The sequence below is a fragment of the Podarcis raffonei genome, chromosome 6, assembly GCF_027172205.1.
Source record: "Podarcis raffonei isolate rPodRaf1 chromosome 6, rPodRaf1.pri, whole genome shotgun sequence".
Classification (NCBI taxonomy): Eukaryota; Metazoa; Chordata; class Lepidosauria; order Squamata; family Lacertidae; genus Podarcis; species Podarcis raffonei.
This window is the reverse complement of record NC_070607.1, coordinates 23,624,446-23,644,352: the sequence shown is the minus strand read 5'-3', so window position 1 is coordinate 23,644,352 and position 19,907 is coordinate 23,624,446. Positions and strand designations below refer to the sequence as shown.

General features: G+C 46.2%; 1 protein-coding gene across 1 annotated transcript; it reads right to left on the bottom strand.

Annotated features, from left to right (window-relative positions):
* Positions 1-1,266: 1,266 nt before the first annotated feature.
* DBT (dihydrolipoamide branched chain transacylase E2) lies at positions 1,267-18,250 on the bottom strand. Its single transcript, XM_053391622.1, has 11 exons — positions 18,146-18,250; positions 13,842-13,965; positions 12,608-12,683; positions 11,213-11,394; positions 9,790-9,917; positions 8,116-8,356; positions 6,684-6,850; positions 5,469-5,546; positions 3,701-3,892; positions 2,701-2,772; positions 1,267-1,936 (listed from the first exon to the last, which is right to left on the bottom strand). The coding sequence occupies exons 1-11, from the start codon at positions 18,194-18,196 to the stop codon at positions 1,769-1,771; spliced, it is 1,479 nt and encodes a 492-aa protein (XP_053247597.1). The 5' UTR covers positions 18,197-18,250; the 3' UTR covers positions 1,267-1,768.
* Between the last annotated feature and the right edge of the window lie 1,657 nt (positions 18,251-19,907).

Below are 19,907 nucleotides of genomic sequence, written 5' to 3'. Positions count from 1 at the left end.
GGTCACAGTTAAACAGTTGTGCATTTGTGTATTGCTTGTTTCAAACCTCTTTCTGCTTACATCTCAGTCCACAATTGCACAATAGAGTTGGAATAGCCTTCCGAGCAGATTTGGGAGACGGTATGGAGGGCAATTCCTGTGCACACAGCGACTTAACGGGATACCATTCTTTGGCTCTAAATGCACATGCAGAAAAAAGGATTGGGAACTCCAGTGGCGCTGTGGAAAATCCTCAGATGAAACCACTTAACAGTTGACGCAGCTTGAACCCAGCGTCTCTTCAAAGTATTCATTTCATGTAAACGGGCAAACACCTTTCTGCTGTATGTCTTTACTTCCTACTTAGAATCATAGAATCATAGAGTTGGAAGAGACCACAAGGGCCATCGAGTCCAACCCCCTGCCAAGCAGGAAACACCATCAGAGCACTCCTTAACAGCCTCCTTTCCAAACCCAGGCATGCACTCATGTGGAGAAACTTAACGCAGGAATTGGCCATTGGCAAATTTTATTATTGTGCTGGCTCAAAATGTGCCTCCCTGATCACAGGAAGTGATGTCAGCCATGTCTATCTGTGGTTGCTTGCTTCACAAATTACATTTGTCCACGCCAGAGGTGCCAGCTTGAGAGGGCGATGGGCTGATGTCACACATCATGTCAGAGCATCTGGAGGAGCCGGGGCAGAGCTGGACATGGCAGCCACATGGCTTCAAGAGCTCCTCCTCCTTCTCCCGCTACCATTGGCACGGGGCTGTTTGGACCCTCCTTCCCCTTCCCCTCCGCAGCAGGAAGAGGAGGAGGAACTGGCTACGGAAGCTGCACCGTGCTCAGACCTCCTCCTGTTTTTTGGACATTGGGCCCCCCAAAATATTGGGGTGGTGTCCCAAAAGAGCTGGGCCCCCAGGGGTCTGTGCCCCTGGTCCACAGCAGCATGCGGGGGACAGCGAAATAAACAAACGTATTGTGCAAACTATCCTTTGGGCACCTCTGTTACATTCATTAGATTTCACACAAAATACCTATCCCTACCATCTTGATATGGAGCACCAATGACTGTCCAAAGTCAACGCACTTGGGATTCTGAAGAACCTCCATTTTGCATGAGTTTCATTTATGGCTCCTTAGCTAAGCTGTGCCCTGTATGAGCTTCAAACTTTACTCCTATTGGACATACTCCCATTTGCCGACAGAAATTAATTTAGGCAGAAAGGACGTTTGGAAAAGAAACGTTAGCATCAATAACCAATGAAAGGCCATCGCTGTGTATTTAATAAAATAAGCAATAAAAGCATTTTATTTGAACATGATTTGTGCGTTTGTTGCATCAGAAACTTGGTAACATCCCTTTTGTTTTGTGAAAGAGAAAACCCTGTTTCCAATCAAATTCTGAGAAAAGATTAATCTACCAACAGCAGAAGCAGTTAAAAAATAAATGCTAGTAACCTTCATCTGGCAATGTCAGTGTGGTGGAATATGGCCTGTTATCAACATAGATTTCTCACTGCCGCACCAAAGAGCCAAAGTATAACAGTCTGGTATGACGGTCTCTAGCCTAATAATTTACAAACTAACCTACTCAGCCTGACAAAATGTAACAGCTAATCAGTACACTGACCGGTGATCAGAAAGGCCTATTGATCACACCTTGTATGTGATCACAGAATTCACACACTGAATTGTGAAATGTAGTATTTAAGGACACTTGCTAGCATAGCTAGCTTGACAGCAGTTTCAAAATTTAAACAATGCACCCATGCATTAGTCCTCTTTATTTTAAATCCAGCAGCATGAAAGCAGGGTTCTCCAAGTAAGATTTCCACAAGTTGGAAAAACGGGACATGGTTGCGCCGTCGATAATTCTGTGATCGGCCGACCAGCTCACATTCATTATCTGTGCTTTAAATATTTCACCTTTCGCATTAAACCGAGGAAGGCCCTAAAAAATCCAGGAAGAAAAGGAGAGAATACTAATGGAGTATTGTTAATACATCAGAACTCTCTAACACCTTTGGCTATTGCCCTGGATACGCAAGAGGCCCTGAAATTAGTCAGATGAGAGTGTTTCCCCTCTTGACTCTGAAAGCTTGCCTCACAAAACCAATAGTGTCACTCAGAAAACAGTCAGTTGTGTGATTTTTCTCTCTCTAAAGGCCTCAACTGAGCAGACAGCAAATCTGCAATTGAGGAAAATGCTCGTATTTCAAGTTACTTTTACAGAACAATCCTGTGCATATTTTCTCAAAACCAATTCCCACTATGGGGCTTACACCTTAGGAAGTATGTTTGGGGCTGTAGGCTTATTGAGCAATCCAAACCCATCCCCTACTGTGGGGCTTTGTGGAGCAAGTGCTCATCCACAGCCCTGACTCTTCACAGTGACTGCAGCAGGACAATGCGCCTTTGTAAAACAGCAGCAAGACTGGTTCAAAATCTGGCCGCTCCTCACAATCAGAACACTTTGAGTTTTCACTGCCCCTAGGTAAAAACCAACAAACGCTTGCAGAGCGTCGTGACCACTGCTTTTTTTCTTTAAAAATGTTTAGGGGTACTCTCATTTTCCTACTCATATTGAAATACTGCCCCTTAATGAGGCCAAACTTAAGATTCACAAAATGTGAATACGGTCGTGACAATGCATTCAAAAACGTATGGGAGTGATCAATACTGAAACTGTAGGTTTATCATTCAGAATCAACATACTTGTATTTTCCCCAGAGCGCCAATAGCTACTTCAGGAGGAAGAATTACGGGTTTTGCATAGGTACCGCCAATCTGGAAAATAAAAAAATAAAATAAACAAGCATTTTTTTCTGATGACATCTGTATTGGGTGATCTTTAATTTGGGGGAAACAATTCCCCCCTCCCAGCCCATGGGTGAAGCTGTGCATGTTGAGTTGTTTGCTATGTGTGCTCGCATGTACAGTGGTACCTCGGGTTAAGAACTTAATTTATTCCGGAGGTCCGTTCTTAACCTGAAACTATTCTTAACCTGAAGCACTACTTTAGCTAATGGGGCCTCCCGCTGCCACCGCGCCGCCAAAGCACGATTTCTGTTCTCATCCTGAAGCAAAGTTCTTAACCTGAGGTAATATTTCTGGGTTAGCGGAGTCTGTAACCTGAAGCGTATGTAACTCGAGGTACCACTGTACATAACACCATTACTCTTCATGGGGGGGCCCATACCACTCTCTCATATTCCAAATGTCCTGCGAGGAAGAGAAGCAACAGCAGACTGCAAGGTCAATGGACATCTCCACTCGTAGCTGTTTTCGCCACCCCTCCTCCACCCACCACAGAGACCATCAGGCTCCACTGCCCTGTTATGAAGTCCAACAGGACTATCTACTTTGGCAGCGGTGGGTATCATCTAAGCTGGGCATGGGGAATCCAAACCCTCCCAGATATTGTTGGGATTCCAGCTTCCCTCAGCCCTAAGCATGGCTGATGGGCCAGGGATGATGGGAGTTGCTAGCCTGATATTATTATCCATCTGTGGGAGCCTTTTTCAGCTTAAAAGTAGGGTATTTACATAACTGAATATTCATTCATCTAACCCCCTGTCCTCCCAGGGGCTTAGTCCCCAAAGCTAGACCAGTTTCTCCCTCCCCCATGGGGTAATAGTTTGTGGCCTGGTTGTATTTAAAACAATATGGCTAGGTATGTTTCTAGAGTTGGATTTTAAAGGCTGCTTAAACTCACTGTGCCAATGTTGGAGAGTGTGAATGTTCCCCCGGTGAGGTCGCTTGTTCCCAGCTGATTCGCAGACCCCAGGCTCTGAAGGCGATTTAATTCTGAAGCAACCTCATATACACTGCAGGCCTGGACATTCTTCACATTAGGGACAACTAGGCCTTGCCCTGTATCCATAGCAACTCCAATGTTGTGAGAAGCCTAGAATGAATGAATGAATATATAAAAAATATTCCTCTTTGTTTTGGACAAGACAGAATTTCTCTTCAAGATGTAAGAAGGCACGACCAATATATTCTCCCTTTCCTGCTCCATAACTGGACTTCAATTCATGCAATGCTAGATGCAGCCAGTACTGTCAACTGAGCCGGGAAGACATGGGTTCAAATTCCAAGTCTACCAGCAAAAGCTCAAAGGGTGGCTCTTGGGTGAATTGATCTCTCCCTCAGGCTGACTTGAGGATAAGATGGGGTTGGGGGAAACCACATACGCTGCTCTGAACTCCTGAGATAAAATACAGGACTTTAATTTTTAAAAAAACAACAACAACAAACCTATGTAAGCTGCAAACTGCTGTTGAGGTACTCCCATAAGCACCCTGCTTGCTTGCAGTACAAACTATAATTTCCTGTATCTTGTTGGCATCAATCATGAGAGACAATGGAGTGCGCCTCCACAGGTGAAGTCAAACCACTGTGTTAGCAGCACCTGAGTGACCACCCTGGGATGCAAGCCTGGCTAGTGTGCATAGAGATCCTGGGCTGCTCAGACAAGAAGATGTTGTTGCCTCACTGATGCAGTCCAAAGCAATACGTTTGGCACCAGCTTGGCTGCAGGCGTTGCCAAAAGGAGGCGTCCAAGACACCATCCAACCACTTTAGGGACTCTATTCCAGATTTGTGCAGGGTTTACTCCTTAGCCTTTTCTTCTCCTGAAGATATCACGCAAGGCAGTGGAGGTTTAGGACCAGAGTTTTCCTTCATCCTCATCCTCATTTTTAATTTGTATACCGCCTTTCTATCTTACAATTCTCAAGGCGGTGTACAAGTTGAAGAAACAAAAAATGTACATCTTATAACAATCTAATGCAATACAAAAATGTGATAATAAAACATAACTTTAAAATAGGCAGCCTACCTCAAAAAAGTAACATTCAACAATCAATTAGAATAGTATAATAATATCAACATATAAAAGTTAAACAGAAATCCACTCAACAGTTACAATAATATCTAAACTATAATCAATAGAACAAGGGCAAGCCACAGTACATAAAATAATACAATACACATTGAGAAGCAGAGGGTGGGACAAGGCAGATGGAAGGAGGACTTGCCTGATGGAGTCTCTCCCCTCCTCAACGGGCTCCCTTTCTAGGTTAATGAGCCCCATCTGCCCCCCATGTAGAAACTGTCTTCTCGTCCCCTATTGGTCTTGTCCGCTCAATCCACTGGAGCCTGTCTTTGCACGCAGGGGAAGTCTTTAACCCCAGGAGTCTGAGGCCTATCGGCTCCCCTCACCTGGTTTAGCTGGCCAGTCAAAGCCATTCCCGGATGTGGCTACTATCACAAGCTGACAACTTTGAGGAGCCACAGGTGAGAGCCAAGTGTGTGGGGGGGACGGACGACCCAAGGTGGACAAACTACCCCACAAGGAGCACAACATGTCCCCCACCAGAGGTACTACCCCTCCCCTAACACCCCCTCCCCGTATCTAATCATCATAAAACAGAGCTGGATCTCCCTTAAGAATGTGACAGGAATGTCAATATACAAACCTTGTAAGTGATGTTTTGGCAGTTTTCATCCAGCGAAGCGTTGAGGATCGGATAATGTAATAAGGCTAAAGAAGCAGCCTGTTAAATATTTTTTAAGAAAGACAAATGTGATTATTCTAGTAGCCAGAGCCAAGAGGCTGCATGCTTCAGAAACTGTGCAACATAGCTTCTGCATACGTGTACATAGGGAGATAGTGGTAGAGCATCCGTTTTTCATGCAGAAAGCTCCAGCATCTCCAGGTAACCCTGTGAGAGACGCCTGTCCGAAACCCTGGAGAGACACTGCCCATCAGTGCAGACTTTACTGAGCAAGATGGACCAATGGTCTGACTCAGTTTAAAGCAACTTACTAGGCTCCCAAGGGCTTTTGATTGAGCATAGGTGCCTACTAATGCAAGAGGAGGGGATTTTATTTTTTTGCCAATTCTCCTTTCTCCCTGTTCCGGCACGTCCCCCAACTCACTGGAGCTGATGGGGGAGGAGGGAATGGGCAGAAATCATCTTCCCCTCCTCTTTCAATAGCAAATGCCTCTGCTGGATCAAATGCCCTTCTGTGAGTTGGATTTATCCCCCCCCACACACACTCAAAATCACACCCCTCATTTAAATAAAAGTGCCTAGAAGCCCATAGGCTTTTCTTTATCTAGCATTTCAGTGGAAATGTCTCCAATCAGAGTAATTTCTGGTATTCAATGGAAAAAATTATTGGATGGAAGATCCTTTTTGTTAATTACAACATTATTGTGAACCACCCTGAGATCTTTTGATGAAGGGTGGTATAGAAATCAAATAACAACAACAACAACTCCTGAGGCACCCCAACCCAAAGAATTGCATTTTGAAAGAGGACCAGGACTACGCCTCATACTTTTCAAAATATTTTGAGAAGCATGAAAAAAAAAATCAAGTTTTTTTTAAAAAAGGTCAGTCTATGGTTGCAGCCAAGCATACGTGCAAAACTTAATATGTTGTCGGTGTAACAGCCTGTAAGAAGGAGTGCTGTCTACCAGTTAAAGGACTCTTATTATTTATTATATAGATTTCTGTACTGACTGTCCACAAAAATCACCAGGACATATACATTAATTATCTCCCTTGAAACTTATTACAATTTGATGCATTTGCATCTTATCAAAACTACTGTACGGACAGCTTGAGATTCTTACAAACCCCTCTCGTTTTGCACATTAGCAAGGCCTGCTGGTTCCGCCTCACCTTTAAAAAGAAAGGCATGAAGGTGAGCTTAATTCCACGTTCGAGTGCTACAGGTTTCAGCTCCTCCCTCAGCCGGACAAGTTGCGTGAGATCAATCTCGTCGCAATAACCGAAGTGAGGAATTTTCAGCGCTGCAGACATGGTTTTCACCATGACCTTCTGGAATCCTGGAAATAAGGGGGAGAAGAAGAGGAAAAACGACGCCCAGTGATGTCCCGGTTTCCTGCCTTGCTTTCCATCTTCCTTCAAATTTATTTAACAAAATTTATATGCCACTTAACTGATGACGATGACAACCTCAGACATAGGCATCAAAACTATTAAAGGTAAAGGGTAAAGGGACCCCTGACCATTAGGTCCAGTCGTGGCCGACTCTGGAGTTGCTGTGCTCATCTCGCTTTATTGGCCGAGGGAGCCGGCGTGCAGCTTCCGGGTCATGTGGCCAGCATGACTAAGCCGCTTCTGGCAAACCAGAGCAGTGCACGGAAACACTGTTTACCTTCCCGCCGGAGCGGTACCTATTGATCTACTTGCACTGGCGTGCTTTCGAACTGCTAGGTTGGCAGGAGCAGGGACCGAGCAACAGGAGCTCACCCCGTTGCAGGGATTCGAACCGCTGACCTTCTGATCAGCAAGTCCTAGGCTCTGTGGTTTAACTGACAGCGCCACCTGCGTCGCTTCAAAACTATTAAAAAGGCTAAATATTGCAGATGGGACTACAGTAAGCCATAGGAGAAACTCTGGGGGAGAAACCATATGAGAAAATACCTTCTTATTTATTTGCAGAAGACTGCAGTACACTAAGAATGTATTTGCCCAATGAACAGATTACAGCATCCAAGGCTGTTGTACTGTTGAGGCTAAGTGGGTGCAGACTTTATCAATGCCTGGGTGGGAGACGTTTTGAGAACGACACGTGGCCATATCTATGGTTTGGTTACCCAGAGTACCAGGGTAACCAGAAAATACACTATGTTGGCACTGCACCACAACAGGGTGTTGTTCTCCCCTGCCCTGTTGCATGGAGATGTCACTGGATGCCAAGGCTTAGAAGTCTCACCAAGACAGTGTCTGGATTAATTTTCCAGGAGTCAGGAAGATAATCTGGTGATTCCTGATTAATATGAGAATAGATGGGAGCGGGGAGCAGACCTGCCAGTCTTTGGAAGCTTCCATAAGTATCAGTGCCTGAATGAGCTCTCTCAAAAATTCTGCATTGCCATTTTCCTGGATTCATCTCTAATTGTAACAAAAAATTGCAGCACATTCCTCAACATCCTACTGGCATTACAAGCGGGAAAACACCAGCAGTGTGCTTCGCTATGAATCAAGAAACAAATATTCATGTTTTACTTGTTCAGTTGCCCTTTACAAATATTTTACACATGCTGTTCTATATTAGATCCTCAGGAGGTTTCATTAATGTATTTACCTGAAATGACCACTGTTTTATCTTTCTGTGAAATTACGACAGGTTTGGAAATGGGCAGAGGGATTCTTGGAGTCTTTGGCTTATCTGCTGCAGGTTTCGGTGTTGTTGGCGGCGGCGCAACAATTTCAGGTTTTGGCGATAGAGGTAAAATAGCTCCCGTCTGTTTGGCCAAGTAATTGAGAATGTCTTCTTTGAGGATACGGTTATCTTTTCCTGTTCCAACAACTTCACTCAGTTTAATCTGAAAGATAAGAGCACAAGCTTAAGAATTCTGGATATAGGGCATGAGTAGAGGAAACGCGTCGTTTTTATTGAATTGGCAAAAGAAAATGTGAGAGAAGGCAGGCAAGTTACCGTATTTTTCGCCCTATAGGACGCACTTTTTCCCCTCCAAAAATGAAGGGGAAATGTGTGTGCGTCCTATGGGGCGAATGCAGGCTTTCGCTGAAGCCTGGAGAGCGAGAGGGGTCGGTGCGCACCGACCCCTCTCGCTCTCCAGGCTTCAGGAAGCTATCCGCAAACCTTGCAAGCCCGGCGGGAGGTCCCGCGGGCTCGCAATGCTTGCGGGCAGCAGCCTGCAGACCGAAGCACGGGGCGCGCCCCGGGCTTCGGTTCCCCGGACCTGGTCTGAAGGCTGGCGGTGGGGAGAAGAGCGCTTCTCCCTGCTGCCAGCCCCACAAGCTCCGGGGACAGCAGGGAGGCGCAGCGCCATGGCAGGCTTTTCTGCTGTGCCGCAAGTTCGGGGGTGACTGAGCCAGCGAGACACTGAGGTGCCCAGCCGGCTCCGCCCTCCTGCGTGCCTGGGACTGAGCAACCGGGGGGCGGGCACTGGGCGGATCTTTGCACCCCGGCGCTGCATATGCTTAAGACAGCCCTGTTTAGACCACAGCGCCACCTGCATCCCTGTATTTCCTGTTCTGGCTGTGGGCACCTTCCAAGTCTGATTCTACAGCAGATGGGACTACGCGGCCTGCCTCACACTTTAAACTCCCTGTTTGTGTTTCAAGGAACTCCTTGAGGATGGACCAGGCTGCTTCGGGGCTTCTTCCAAGGTTCTCCCGATTGTGGGAGCGGCATAAGGGGTTTCTCCTGATGACATGGGACTCAGAACATCTCCCGCACAAAAGGGGCTCACCGTTGTGTGCAATTATGGGTAAGGGCGCCGCACTGCGTGCAAAGTCACACGTATCGTATATCACTAAGAGACTCTTGTGTTCTAACGGAACTATTCCGCACAAGAAGTGAATGGCTTCAAAATTCCTGACGCTAGCCATGCAAGCCACTTCATCAAGTTACGAGTGTTGCAATGCAGTCCTTAGAGCCTCTCCATGCTCCATGGTGTCTCTCAGCCCACATTAATCTCCAGCAAGCCTCTCCACTGCGTTTGACACAATATAGCATGTGGTGGGTGTGGCTTGCCGTGAAGCCCAGCCCACAATATGGGAGGTGGGGCAATAACATACAGGAAGGCAATGTACCACCTTCAGCCACCAAGAAGTTACCTACTCCTGCCACGAAGCATCAAACCTTCTGGCCAGCCGTTACATTAGCACAATCGCTGTGTTAGCCATTACATTAGCATAGCTTGCGAATGCACTACACCAGGCCCTGCATCCCTCTTCGCAAAAAGAGATCAACCGCAAGGCAGCCCGCTTCAGTGAAAAGGGAACGCACATTGTTTTCCATGGCAAGGCGGCGGACGGCAGGAGTTGCCAAGGTTTTGTGGCCTTTGATCTCCTGGTGGGTCTGCTCTTCGTGAGACACGGCAGGGGTTTCGACCACGTCCTCTTCGGGAGCGACATCTGCAGGTTGGACACAAAGGGGTCAACTTTAAAACGCAGCAGTGAAAGCGGCTTTCAAGGGAAAAGAGAACGTGGGTCCAGTGATAATGCTGCCAGTTTATTTTGCTTCAGCTTTGGCACGTCTGAGATGAAACCGCTTGCGTCTTTAGATTACGGCATGGTGGTTCCTTCCTTCACACATCGCTGGAGTGATGTGGGACAAGACCCCAAGGGAGGCAGCTTCCAAGTTGCCCTCAGCCTGCCCTCGTCTCTGGCCAGAGTGCAAAGATATACAGTGGTACCTCGGGTTAAGTACTTAATTTGTTCTGGAGGTCCGTTCTTAACCTGAAACTGTTCTTAACCTGAGGTACCACTTTAGCTAATGGGGCCTCCTGCTGCTGCCGCGTCGTCGGAGCACGATTTCTGTTCTCATCCTGAAGCAAAGTTTTTAACCTGAGGTACTATTTCTGGGTTAGCGGAGTCTGTAACCTGAAGCATATGTAACCTGAAGTGTATGTAACCCGAGGTACCACTGTATACAATTCGCTCCATGCATTCAAAGGGACTTTAGGCTTGTGGCTCTGCAGAAATTGGTGAGTCATAGCAAAGCAGACAGCTAACGGCTTTTGAGACAACCCAAAGCAGTTTGCGACGTGGACTGGGTTTGTAGGTACAGGAATCCAGGGTTTCCCACTTTCAGAAGGAGCTGCAGTCTATCTCCCCTCTCCTCGTCTTTTCCATGCCAGCAGGACAAGATCGGATGCTTCTGATTTTAAACCACTGTGACGTACAAATGGAGGGAACTATGCTTTTGGTTCTGAGAACAAGCTAGGACCTGAAAGTATGGTTTGATTCTGCCTTATTTTCACCAACCAGAATTTAACCAGGCCAGAATTTCCCAGGTTTCAGATGCCCTAGTGGTTTCTATAAAATGCAAGGCAGAAGCTTCCAACCTGCTCCTTTGGCCTGCAAAAGAGGAAGAAGGGGAGAAGACGCAAGCCCAAGACTTGTATATGGCCAACAAGAAATAAGAACCTGAGTCTGCTGCTCAAAGCCCTTGTACACACTTGAAATGGTTCTCTGAATCCTGACTTCTGTTTATAACGTAACTGAGTGACCAGGCTCTAAAAATGAATTGAGAAGCGCATAAAACTCCCCCCACCCCCTGCCTAGTGAAGAACCTCCTGCAACTTGCAAAGCACTTGGAAACAAGAACTGGTTTTATTTTTTTAAAATCCCCATTTACCTATTTCACATTTGATTCTATGAGACCAATACAGACATCCTGACAGAATGATGAAATCCATTGATGTTACCTTTCAAGGCAGCTGTTTCTATATCCACTAGCGGTTTCCCCACATGGGCAATTTCGTCTAAGTTGTAATGGAGTTTTCTAATGACACCATCGTAACGGCTGGTGATGGTGACAGAGGCTTTATCGCTTTGGACTTCACAGATGCTGTCAAACTGGGAGACGACGTCGCCTTCTTTTACATACCTAAGAGAAAAGAAAGACCTGTGTAACATACACGGCAGAGAAGCCGGAGGGTTATCAAAGAACCATGGGACAATTGGCACCTCTCCTTTTTTAATGCTATTCTTTCAATAAGACGGTGTGCTCCAAATAGGTGCTGCAGGTAGAACCATGGAAAATATGGCAGAAATGGGTTGGCAGCATTGAGTAAAATCACGGTTTGCTGATGTTTCAGGAAAGGAGCTGCTTTTCCTCACCTTCCATCCAATTGCTGTGGCAACCTTGATTTATGTGGGGCCCCTAGCATAGCTCAGCCCCCCCCCTTTCAAACTGCCAATGCACACTCAGTTTTATGTTTTCTGGCACAGTGTGTGGAAAGACCCTCTGGTTGAAAGAGCTTGTTCAAGGTGGTTGAGGTCCACCTTCTCATCCTTCTCTAATTCTGGCCAATTGGTTGTTCCTCATGTCTCACTGTTATCTTCCGTGGATACAGAAAGATATTTCCAAAATTATGTGGAAGTATTCTTTAGTCAGGGACACGGGTGGCGCTGTGGGTTAAACCACAGAGCCTAGGACTTGCAGATCAGAATGTCAGCAGTTCGAATCCCTGCTCCTGCCAACCTACTAGTTTGAAAGCACATCAAAGTGCAAGTAGATAAATAGGTACCGCTCCGGCAGGAAGGTAAATAGCGTTTCCGTGCGCTGCTCTGGTTCACCAGAAGCAGCTTAGTCATGCCGGCCACATGACCCGGAAGCTGTACGCCGGTTCCCTTGGCCAATAAAGTGAGATGAGCGCCGCAACCCCAGAGTCGTCCGCAACTGGACCTAACGGTCAGGGGTCCCTTTACCTTTACTATTCTTTAGTCGAATGCATGCAGAATGCGACCTCAAGCTATACTATTGAAATTAGTGGCCTTCAAATATGAGGGACCATTTCTCCTCATAGTGGGCCATGTGCCAGTTGCTGTCAGAAAATGGGGCTCTGCTCTATATGGCTCAATCCTTGCCAGGTGACAACAGTGATGGCTAGGAGCAGAACTTTAACCTGCAGACTGAAAGCTTTGGAGTGCTCTACCTATCAATGTCCTTTTCTTTGTATGTGTATTTTGTGAGGGGCCCTCTTGACACAATGCGATTCCTGCCTTAACACAACTCGAACATCCTTTCCTACGCTATTCCAACTTTCAGGGAAGTGCAAGGTGAAGGGAGCCCTGTGGCATGAAGTGAGTGAACCTACCATTCTTTCACCGTCACCTCCGTAATCCCTTCTCCAATATCGGAGAGCTTGAACTGGACAATTTGGCCATGTGACACTTGGGGGGAAAAGACAAGGGAACAAATGTCAAACAAAACAACAGAACAGCAGCATGGAGTAGCTCTATGTACAAACTATACAATTAGAGTCAGGTCCCAACAACTGCTGATTAGAAGTGCAATACTGTGCTCACTTTCTAACCTATTTATTACATTTAAATCTCAATCTTCTTCACTTGTGGAATCAAGTTGGGGTACACAGGGTTCTAAGGCAGTCTCCCATCGGCCTTGCTTAGTTCCAGAAGTTTATTTATGTAGATATTTATAAACCTCACTTTCCTAAAGTATATTAAAGGAGGCTCAATGCACACAAAACATAATAAAACCACTCCCATAAAACCCAAGCAGAAATATCAATAAAACATCAACAGCAGGTACTGGTGGGTTAAAATTCTGATTGTGAAGGCCCATCTGAACAATTTTCAGAAGATGTGATAGAAGGCAGGGACAGTGCCTGCCAAACCTTTAGTGGCAGGCAGTTCCGCAGGGCAGGGCTTGCTCCATGAAATACTTGGTATCTAGTGAAGGCACGGGGAACCACCAGCAGTGCCCCATCAGAGGATCTCAGTAATTTGAAGTGAAGTAAAAACTATCAGATGGTCCTTAAGATACTTTGGGTCCATGTTGTTTTGGGCTCTGTGAATTAACTATGTATTGCTGCATAATTTACCTCAAGACTACATTCAGTGATGCTTACTGCAGAATGGAGTGCTTCAGGGTTTCAGCTACTCCATCCTATTCAAACCCCACTACCAGTCCCCCCCCACCCTCTCTCAGTCAGCATTTCATGGCCACTGAACACACTAGTCTTCTCTGAGCTATTTGGGACTCCTCCACCATGCATGAAGTTTGTTCCTCTTCCCCTCTCTTTTAGGTTTTTTGCAAACCTCGGGATTTCCCCAAGTATGCTGATACCCAGTGGTGGCTTCCAAAAAAGACTGGAGCTGGGAGGGCAGTGCCCCATTTGCCCTAACGGGACACCATTCACTGTCCATGGCTCCATTTTGGCTGCCATTTTGGCTATATAAGTCCTGGCACTTGGAGAATTGAGATTGCTCCAAGTATATGTGTTGATCCTTCCTTGTTTGCTTGCCTCTCTTTGGAGTGACAAGAACTCCTAATAAAATAAAACAATTTCATGTGTGAAAGAAACTCACCAATAGTTGTTCTGAACAATCGGTGTGGATTTCGATACCTCCATAAGGGCTTGTCAAGCCCACAATTGTATTTTGCCTTTAGCGAACGGAAGTTACTGTACAATCTAATACGGTGGACGCAGAGCTGGCAAAGGAAACAAAAACCAAGCCTTAGAGACAAGCAAGACTGAAAGCGCACAGAAGCAACTTATTATTGGGGGAGAAAAATGACAATTAAAGTTAGCAGTTGTTATCATTTGCATCTTACTCATTGTTATTAATTGCTTTGTTTCAGAAGGCAAATTCTGCCATATTGTGTGTTCATTGGAAGTTAACAAAAAAGTGAAGATTTGTCCTCAAAATCCTCAGGGGCCTGTATAGAAGAAATGTAAACAACCATATTAAAAACTACCATCAGATTCCACTAGCTCTGGGCCGTGGGCTTTGGAGTCAACATGAAGTTCCGTATAAAGAGAAGCTGCCCCCTTCTCTTCAGTTTTGGGCAATATCAGGAAATGCACGCCCGCAGTGCATCTATGGACCATGCTCCAGCACTGAAGAGGTAGCCATTTTGTATCTTACAAGCTCATCAGAGCTTTGAAGGGGTGACAAAGAAAAAAACCACACCAGCAATCTGTCTGAGCTATGGTCCCAATCGCTACAATATTGTTTACCAAAATCACAACTAGATTAATGCTGCAATTAGGTCAAAATCAGCAGTGAGAAGGTGCAACTGATTAGCTTCCATAGGTGCTTGCTTACTTACTTAGGGCACAGATACGTAATCTTATTGCCAATGTTATTCTCATTGGATGTAAACTGCATGTATTTGCTTATTACTTTCTTAGTGAAATAGTGGGAAGGGAAGGAGAATTCCTATGCTGAGGTTCTCAAGCTGTGGAGGAATGCAAAGAAGCAGGTGTGCTGCAGAAGATCTTCTTTTGAGAAGCTGGAGGGATGCTCAGCCACAGAAATGCATCAGGTCCCATCCATCCATCAATGGTGGGAGGAGTCACAGAGGGTGTCCTGCTCCCAAGTCCAGTTTTGAAGTCTTTAGGACAGTGAGAGAGCATCTGCAGAATAATATACAAGGCACCGTTTTTCCATTTCAAAAACGGCACAATACTCAAAGAGTTGTTGTTTGGCACAGCTTCCCAAAAGAGATCAAGATGCCTTAGAATCAACCTAAAATGGTTTAAAACAAAAGTTAACCGCTGGGATTCCTAATAAGGAAGTGCAGCAGGTCCCGCAAAGTACCTCAAGCATTTCACATAGTAAAAACTGAGAAATGATCTTCTTGGCAGGTCCAGGAAAGAGGAGCCTGTGTGGGAAAGTTGGCAATTACGTGTTTAAATGTGGTACCTTTAACTCCGAGTAAAGATTTCTCAAATTCTCTTCCCTCCTATACTAGGAAGAAATTTACAGGACCATCAGAACATCATTCCATGTTATTGGTTCTTCTGCAATGCTTCCCAAAGTTAGCCCATTATGGGGGAGAGGGGAGTATTGCTGGACAAAACAATAGGCCTGAACATTTGGGGTATAAAGAGTTACAGGATTTCAGCAGGATGCTAAGGGATTGCACTGACTAGAAACAAAGTACCGTATTTTTTGCTCTGTAAGACTCACTTTTTCCCTCCTAAAAAGTATGGGGAAATGTGTGTGCATCTTATGGAGCAAATGCAGGCTGTGCAGCTATCCCAGAAGCCAGAACAGCAAGAGGGATTGCTGCTTTCACTGCGCAGCGATCCCTCTTGCTGCTCTGGCTTCTGAGATTCAGAATATTTTTTTTCTTATTTTCCTCCTCCAAAAACTAGGTGCATCTTGTGGTCTGGTGCCTCTTATAGAGTGAAAAATACGGTAGTATGTCCACTCCAAAAACATTTGCAAGTGTAAACAGTATTGGTTGTGTGGTCATGTATAACCACCCCAATACCATCATAAGCACCCATGAATAAAGTACTGAAATTGGCAATTTCAGTGTCCATCATCAGCGTATTAACTACTTTCTGAAGTAAACTTCTGCCAAAACTTTTTTACACAATCTGAAGTCAAAGTAGACTGCAGCAGCATCTCAACTCACAAATCCTGCAAACCACACACAAACTTGCACCAGACATTAAATGAAATCAAAACGCCGCACCAAGATCCACACAGCAGGCTTGTTCTCATTCCCAATCCTTTACACTGGGATTAGGTATCGGACTATCATACAATAGCCACAGCTCACAGTGGAATTCAAGGGAATTATCAAAGAAGCTTAGACTTAACTAAGCACATGCATATTGTTTACCAATTCAAGTTATCAAGTTCTGACTGTATGCCAGATTAATCTGCATGTGCGTAGATAAGAATCAAGTGAAGGATGTACTTGCAGTTAGTCCCCTGCGGCGCAGTGGGTCTGGCTGTTAACCAGGAGGTTGGTGGTTCGAGTCCATCCAGGGATGGCTGCGGGCAGGATTCCTACATTGCAGGGGGTTGGACTAGATGACCCTCGGGGTCCCTTCCAACTCTATGATATCAGTTTAACAAAAATTTGCTAGCTTGAATACATTGTAAAATACCCCTGTTCATAGTGTTCATCACAAATGGAGAAGACACACATAGAATCTAATCATCATCCACAAATGTCAGGTCAAGAGTCCCTCAGTGGGTTCACAAAGGACAGGCCACTAGAGAAATGGCAGGAGGTCCTGTGACAAGATCTGAAGTTTGGATGCAGGTGGCAGGAGGGATGTGGGTGGCGCTGTGGTCTAAACCACTGAGCCTAGGGCCTGCTGATCGGAAGGATGGTGGTTCGAATCCCCGTGATGGGGTGAGCTCCCGTTGCTCGGTCCCAGCTCCTGCCAACCTAGCAGTTCAAAGGCATGTCAAAATGCAAGTAGATAAATAGGTACCACTCTGGTGGGAAGGTAAACAGCGTTTCCGTGCACTGCTCTGGTTTGGCCAGAAGCGGCTTAGTCATGCTGGCCACATGACCCGGAAAAACTGTGGAAAAACGCCGGCTCCCTCGGCCAGTAAAGCGAGATGAGCGTCGCAAACCCAGAGTCGTTCGTGACTGGACTTAACTGTCAGGGGTCCTTTACCTTTCCTTTTTTTACTGTTTGTATAGACTGCCTGGGGACCATACATAAGCTGCCCTGAGTTCTTCAGAGGGCTAAGTGCAAAACATAAACAACTTGACATTTTTTAACCATAATTTCCTGGGTTTTCGTTTTTCACATTTCTAAATATTCATCATATAACCTCAGGCAACATACATGGGGCTTCCAAGACACCTCCCAGTCAGGCACCGATCAGACCTAGACTCAGCAGAATGGGGACCTTGCCTGTCTTCAAACCACCAGTATTTGTCCCAACATCTGGGACCTACCCACAGGTATGCTGCCTCTGTACATGGAAGCTCCATCAAGCCACCAGCACTAACAGTGGTTGGAAAACATCTTTCATTAACAAATCGGTTTAAAACTGCTGTTGTTTTCAAAAGCCTTATATACAAATAGGAATGTGGCAGGGCAGATTTTATACTGGGAGGTTTGAGAGAGCTAAGACTGCAAAAATGGGCAAGACAGCAGCAATGGTAGGGGGTGTTGAATTCTTCAACTTCCAAAAACTGAGGAGTGCTTAAAAAGTTGTAAGGCAAAAGATATTTTGGTTACATCAATATAATTTAGCTTTGTTGGCTAAGCAAAACGTGCAACAAATTGCGCAGAAACCATTAAAAAGGATTGGTGTTATATATGTTGTCATTCTTATTCGCTATCGCCTTACATTCTCAGATGGTAAGATTAACACGATTTCAGTTCTGCAAAACTAGTTTATGTGCTTTTTTAAAAAATGGGACACAGATCTACCAAGCCAAATGCAGTCCAGTCACAAAAATAAGAGCAGATTTGAATTCCTCGCACCTCAAAAACGTATTTTAAAGACCCTGCTCATGGGAGAAATCTGCAAAATTTTAGTTCAACCTCCCTAATATGACACGCTCTACCTACTGCAGCAGCAGAGATCTCTTAAGGTGTTACCGACAGGGGCGCTTTTGGGAGGAGGATCGACCACAGTCCCCTACTTCTGACGACCCTGATTCAGGTGTCCCTTCAGATCCTTGCAAGCCGCCTTGAGCAACCATATGGCGGGCAACCAAGGCGCTCAAACACCCGCAATCACTGGCAGATTTCAAGGCAAGGTCCTCCCAGATCTCTTGCTTTCCACAGAGGAGGATCGCTGGGGCGCGGGATCGACTGAGGAGCTGCTCTTAACCCACCCACCCCTAACCTCCCCCCACTCGCCCATTTCTCATGGGCTTCACTGCACTGCCCCCTTACCAGGCGCCCCGTCGCCTTGTAAAAGCTCCTCAGCCCGACGGCTGCCGCCATCTTATTCCGGGGGAGGGAAGACAAGAGAGAGGAGAGACCCTCGCCTCCCCACCCCTCCCACCTGGCAGCCAATGGGATCGCACGATTGGCGCCCGGTAGCCAATTAGACGTTGAAGGCTGCCCCCGCCCTCTTGAAGGTCTGTTTCTCTCTCTCTCCAATGAATGGTTGAGAGAGGGAGGCGCTTAGCTTGGAAGGTAAAGCGAGATTCGTCTATGGACAGCCGCAAGCAGCCGAGCGGCACAGAACTCTTCGGTAGCGCACGAAGCCGGGTATATATTTTAGAAAAAACAGGCTTCTGCCTATGGCAGTGTTGTGGCATCACTAATACACACACACACCCCTTGCTCATATGCAAATATACATATGTATGTCTCTGTTTAACCTACCTCACAGGGTTATTGTGGAGATTGTGGGAGGAGAAAGAACCTCTTGCCAACAAAGGTCCGTGTAGTTAAAGCTATGGTTTTCCCAGTAGTGATGTATGGAGGTGAGAGCTGGACCATAAAGAAGGCTGATCGCCAAAGAATTGATGCTTTTGAATTATGGTGCTGGAGGAGACTCTTGAGAGTCCCATGGACTGCAAGAAGATCAAACCTATCCATTCTTAAGGAAATCAGCCCTGAGTGCTCACTGGAAGGAAGGATTGTGAAGCTGAGGCTCCAATACTTTGGCCACCTCATGAGAAGAGAAGACTCCCTGGAAAAGACCCTGATGTTGGGAAAGATGGAGGGCACAAGGAGAAGGGGACGACAGAGGACGAGATGGTTGGACAGTGTTCTCGAAGCTACCAGCATGAGTTTGACCAAACTGCGGGAGGCAGTGGAAGACAGGAGTGCCTGGCGTGCTCTGGTCCATGGGGTCACGAAGAGTCGGACACGACTAAACAACAACAAAAAAGTAGAATCACAGAATTGTAGAGTTGGAAGGGACCACACGGATCATCTAGTCCTGCAATGCAAGTAAGGAACAGTGTTTCCGCACTGTCGTATACCCTGTTCAGGGCTGGTCCAAGACATTTTGGCACCCGAGGCGAACCCCTCCCTGCCATTGGGAACAAGGGGTGAATCAAGATCTACATCGGGGAACAAAGATCTGCCTCGGGATCTGCTGCCCCTGTGGATTGTGCCACCCTTCTTGCCTTACCTTCTTGCCTCAAGAGTGGGGTCGGCCGGATCCTATTGCTGCTCAAACCGAATAAAAGATAGTCGAAGCATACTAAGGAAAGACTACGCTGCGGTATTTGTTCTAGTATTTTAACCTTTAGCACGCACTGGTTGCAAATTGTTTTTGATCTTCCCGTTTCACCTTTTTTTGTGTGCAAATTTGTTTGTTCACAAGCGGCGTCTGGAATTTTATGGCACATAAATGAAATTACATGAAATTTATAAATGAAATTTATTCTACGGCGTTTTGACAAGCTGCCGTCTGTTTTCAGTCGCAGTTGCGCGGAGCTCATCATTCCAGTCCAACCCCTTGCAGCACAGGAAACTTTCGCCCTGCGGTGTGAAACTCGAACCCACGACCCTGAGATCAAAAAAGAAAATAAATCTCCTGCGCTCTGGGAAGGATCTTACGCATTTTCGGTTTCAATAGAGACGCGCTTCGTAAGCGGCACCGCAGATCCGCAGGTCCGCGGAAAGGGCGGCTGCGCTGGTTTCCCTGTGCGCCTGCTCCGCGCTCCTCCAACCCGAGCCCGGCGGAGGCGGCGCT

Bases quoted from the DNA above. Each gene is read 5' to 3' on its own strand.
- DBT (XM_053391622.1), bottom strand. From the start codon at position 18,196: ATGGCGGCAGCCGTCGGGCTGAGGAGCTTTTACAAGGCGACGGGGCGC. The intron at 8,357-9,789 runs GTGCGTTCCCTT...CTTATCTTTCAG, and splicing joins GCCTTGCCATGGAAAACAAT to ATTAAACTGAGTGAAGTTGT. The intron at 3,893-5,468 runs GTTTGTATATTG...CATTCATTCTAG, and splicing joins GCCAAAACATCACTTACAAG to GCTTCTCACAACATTGGAGT.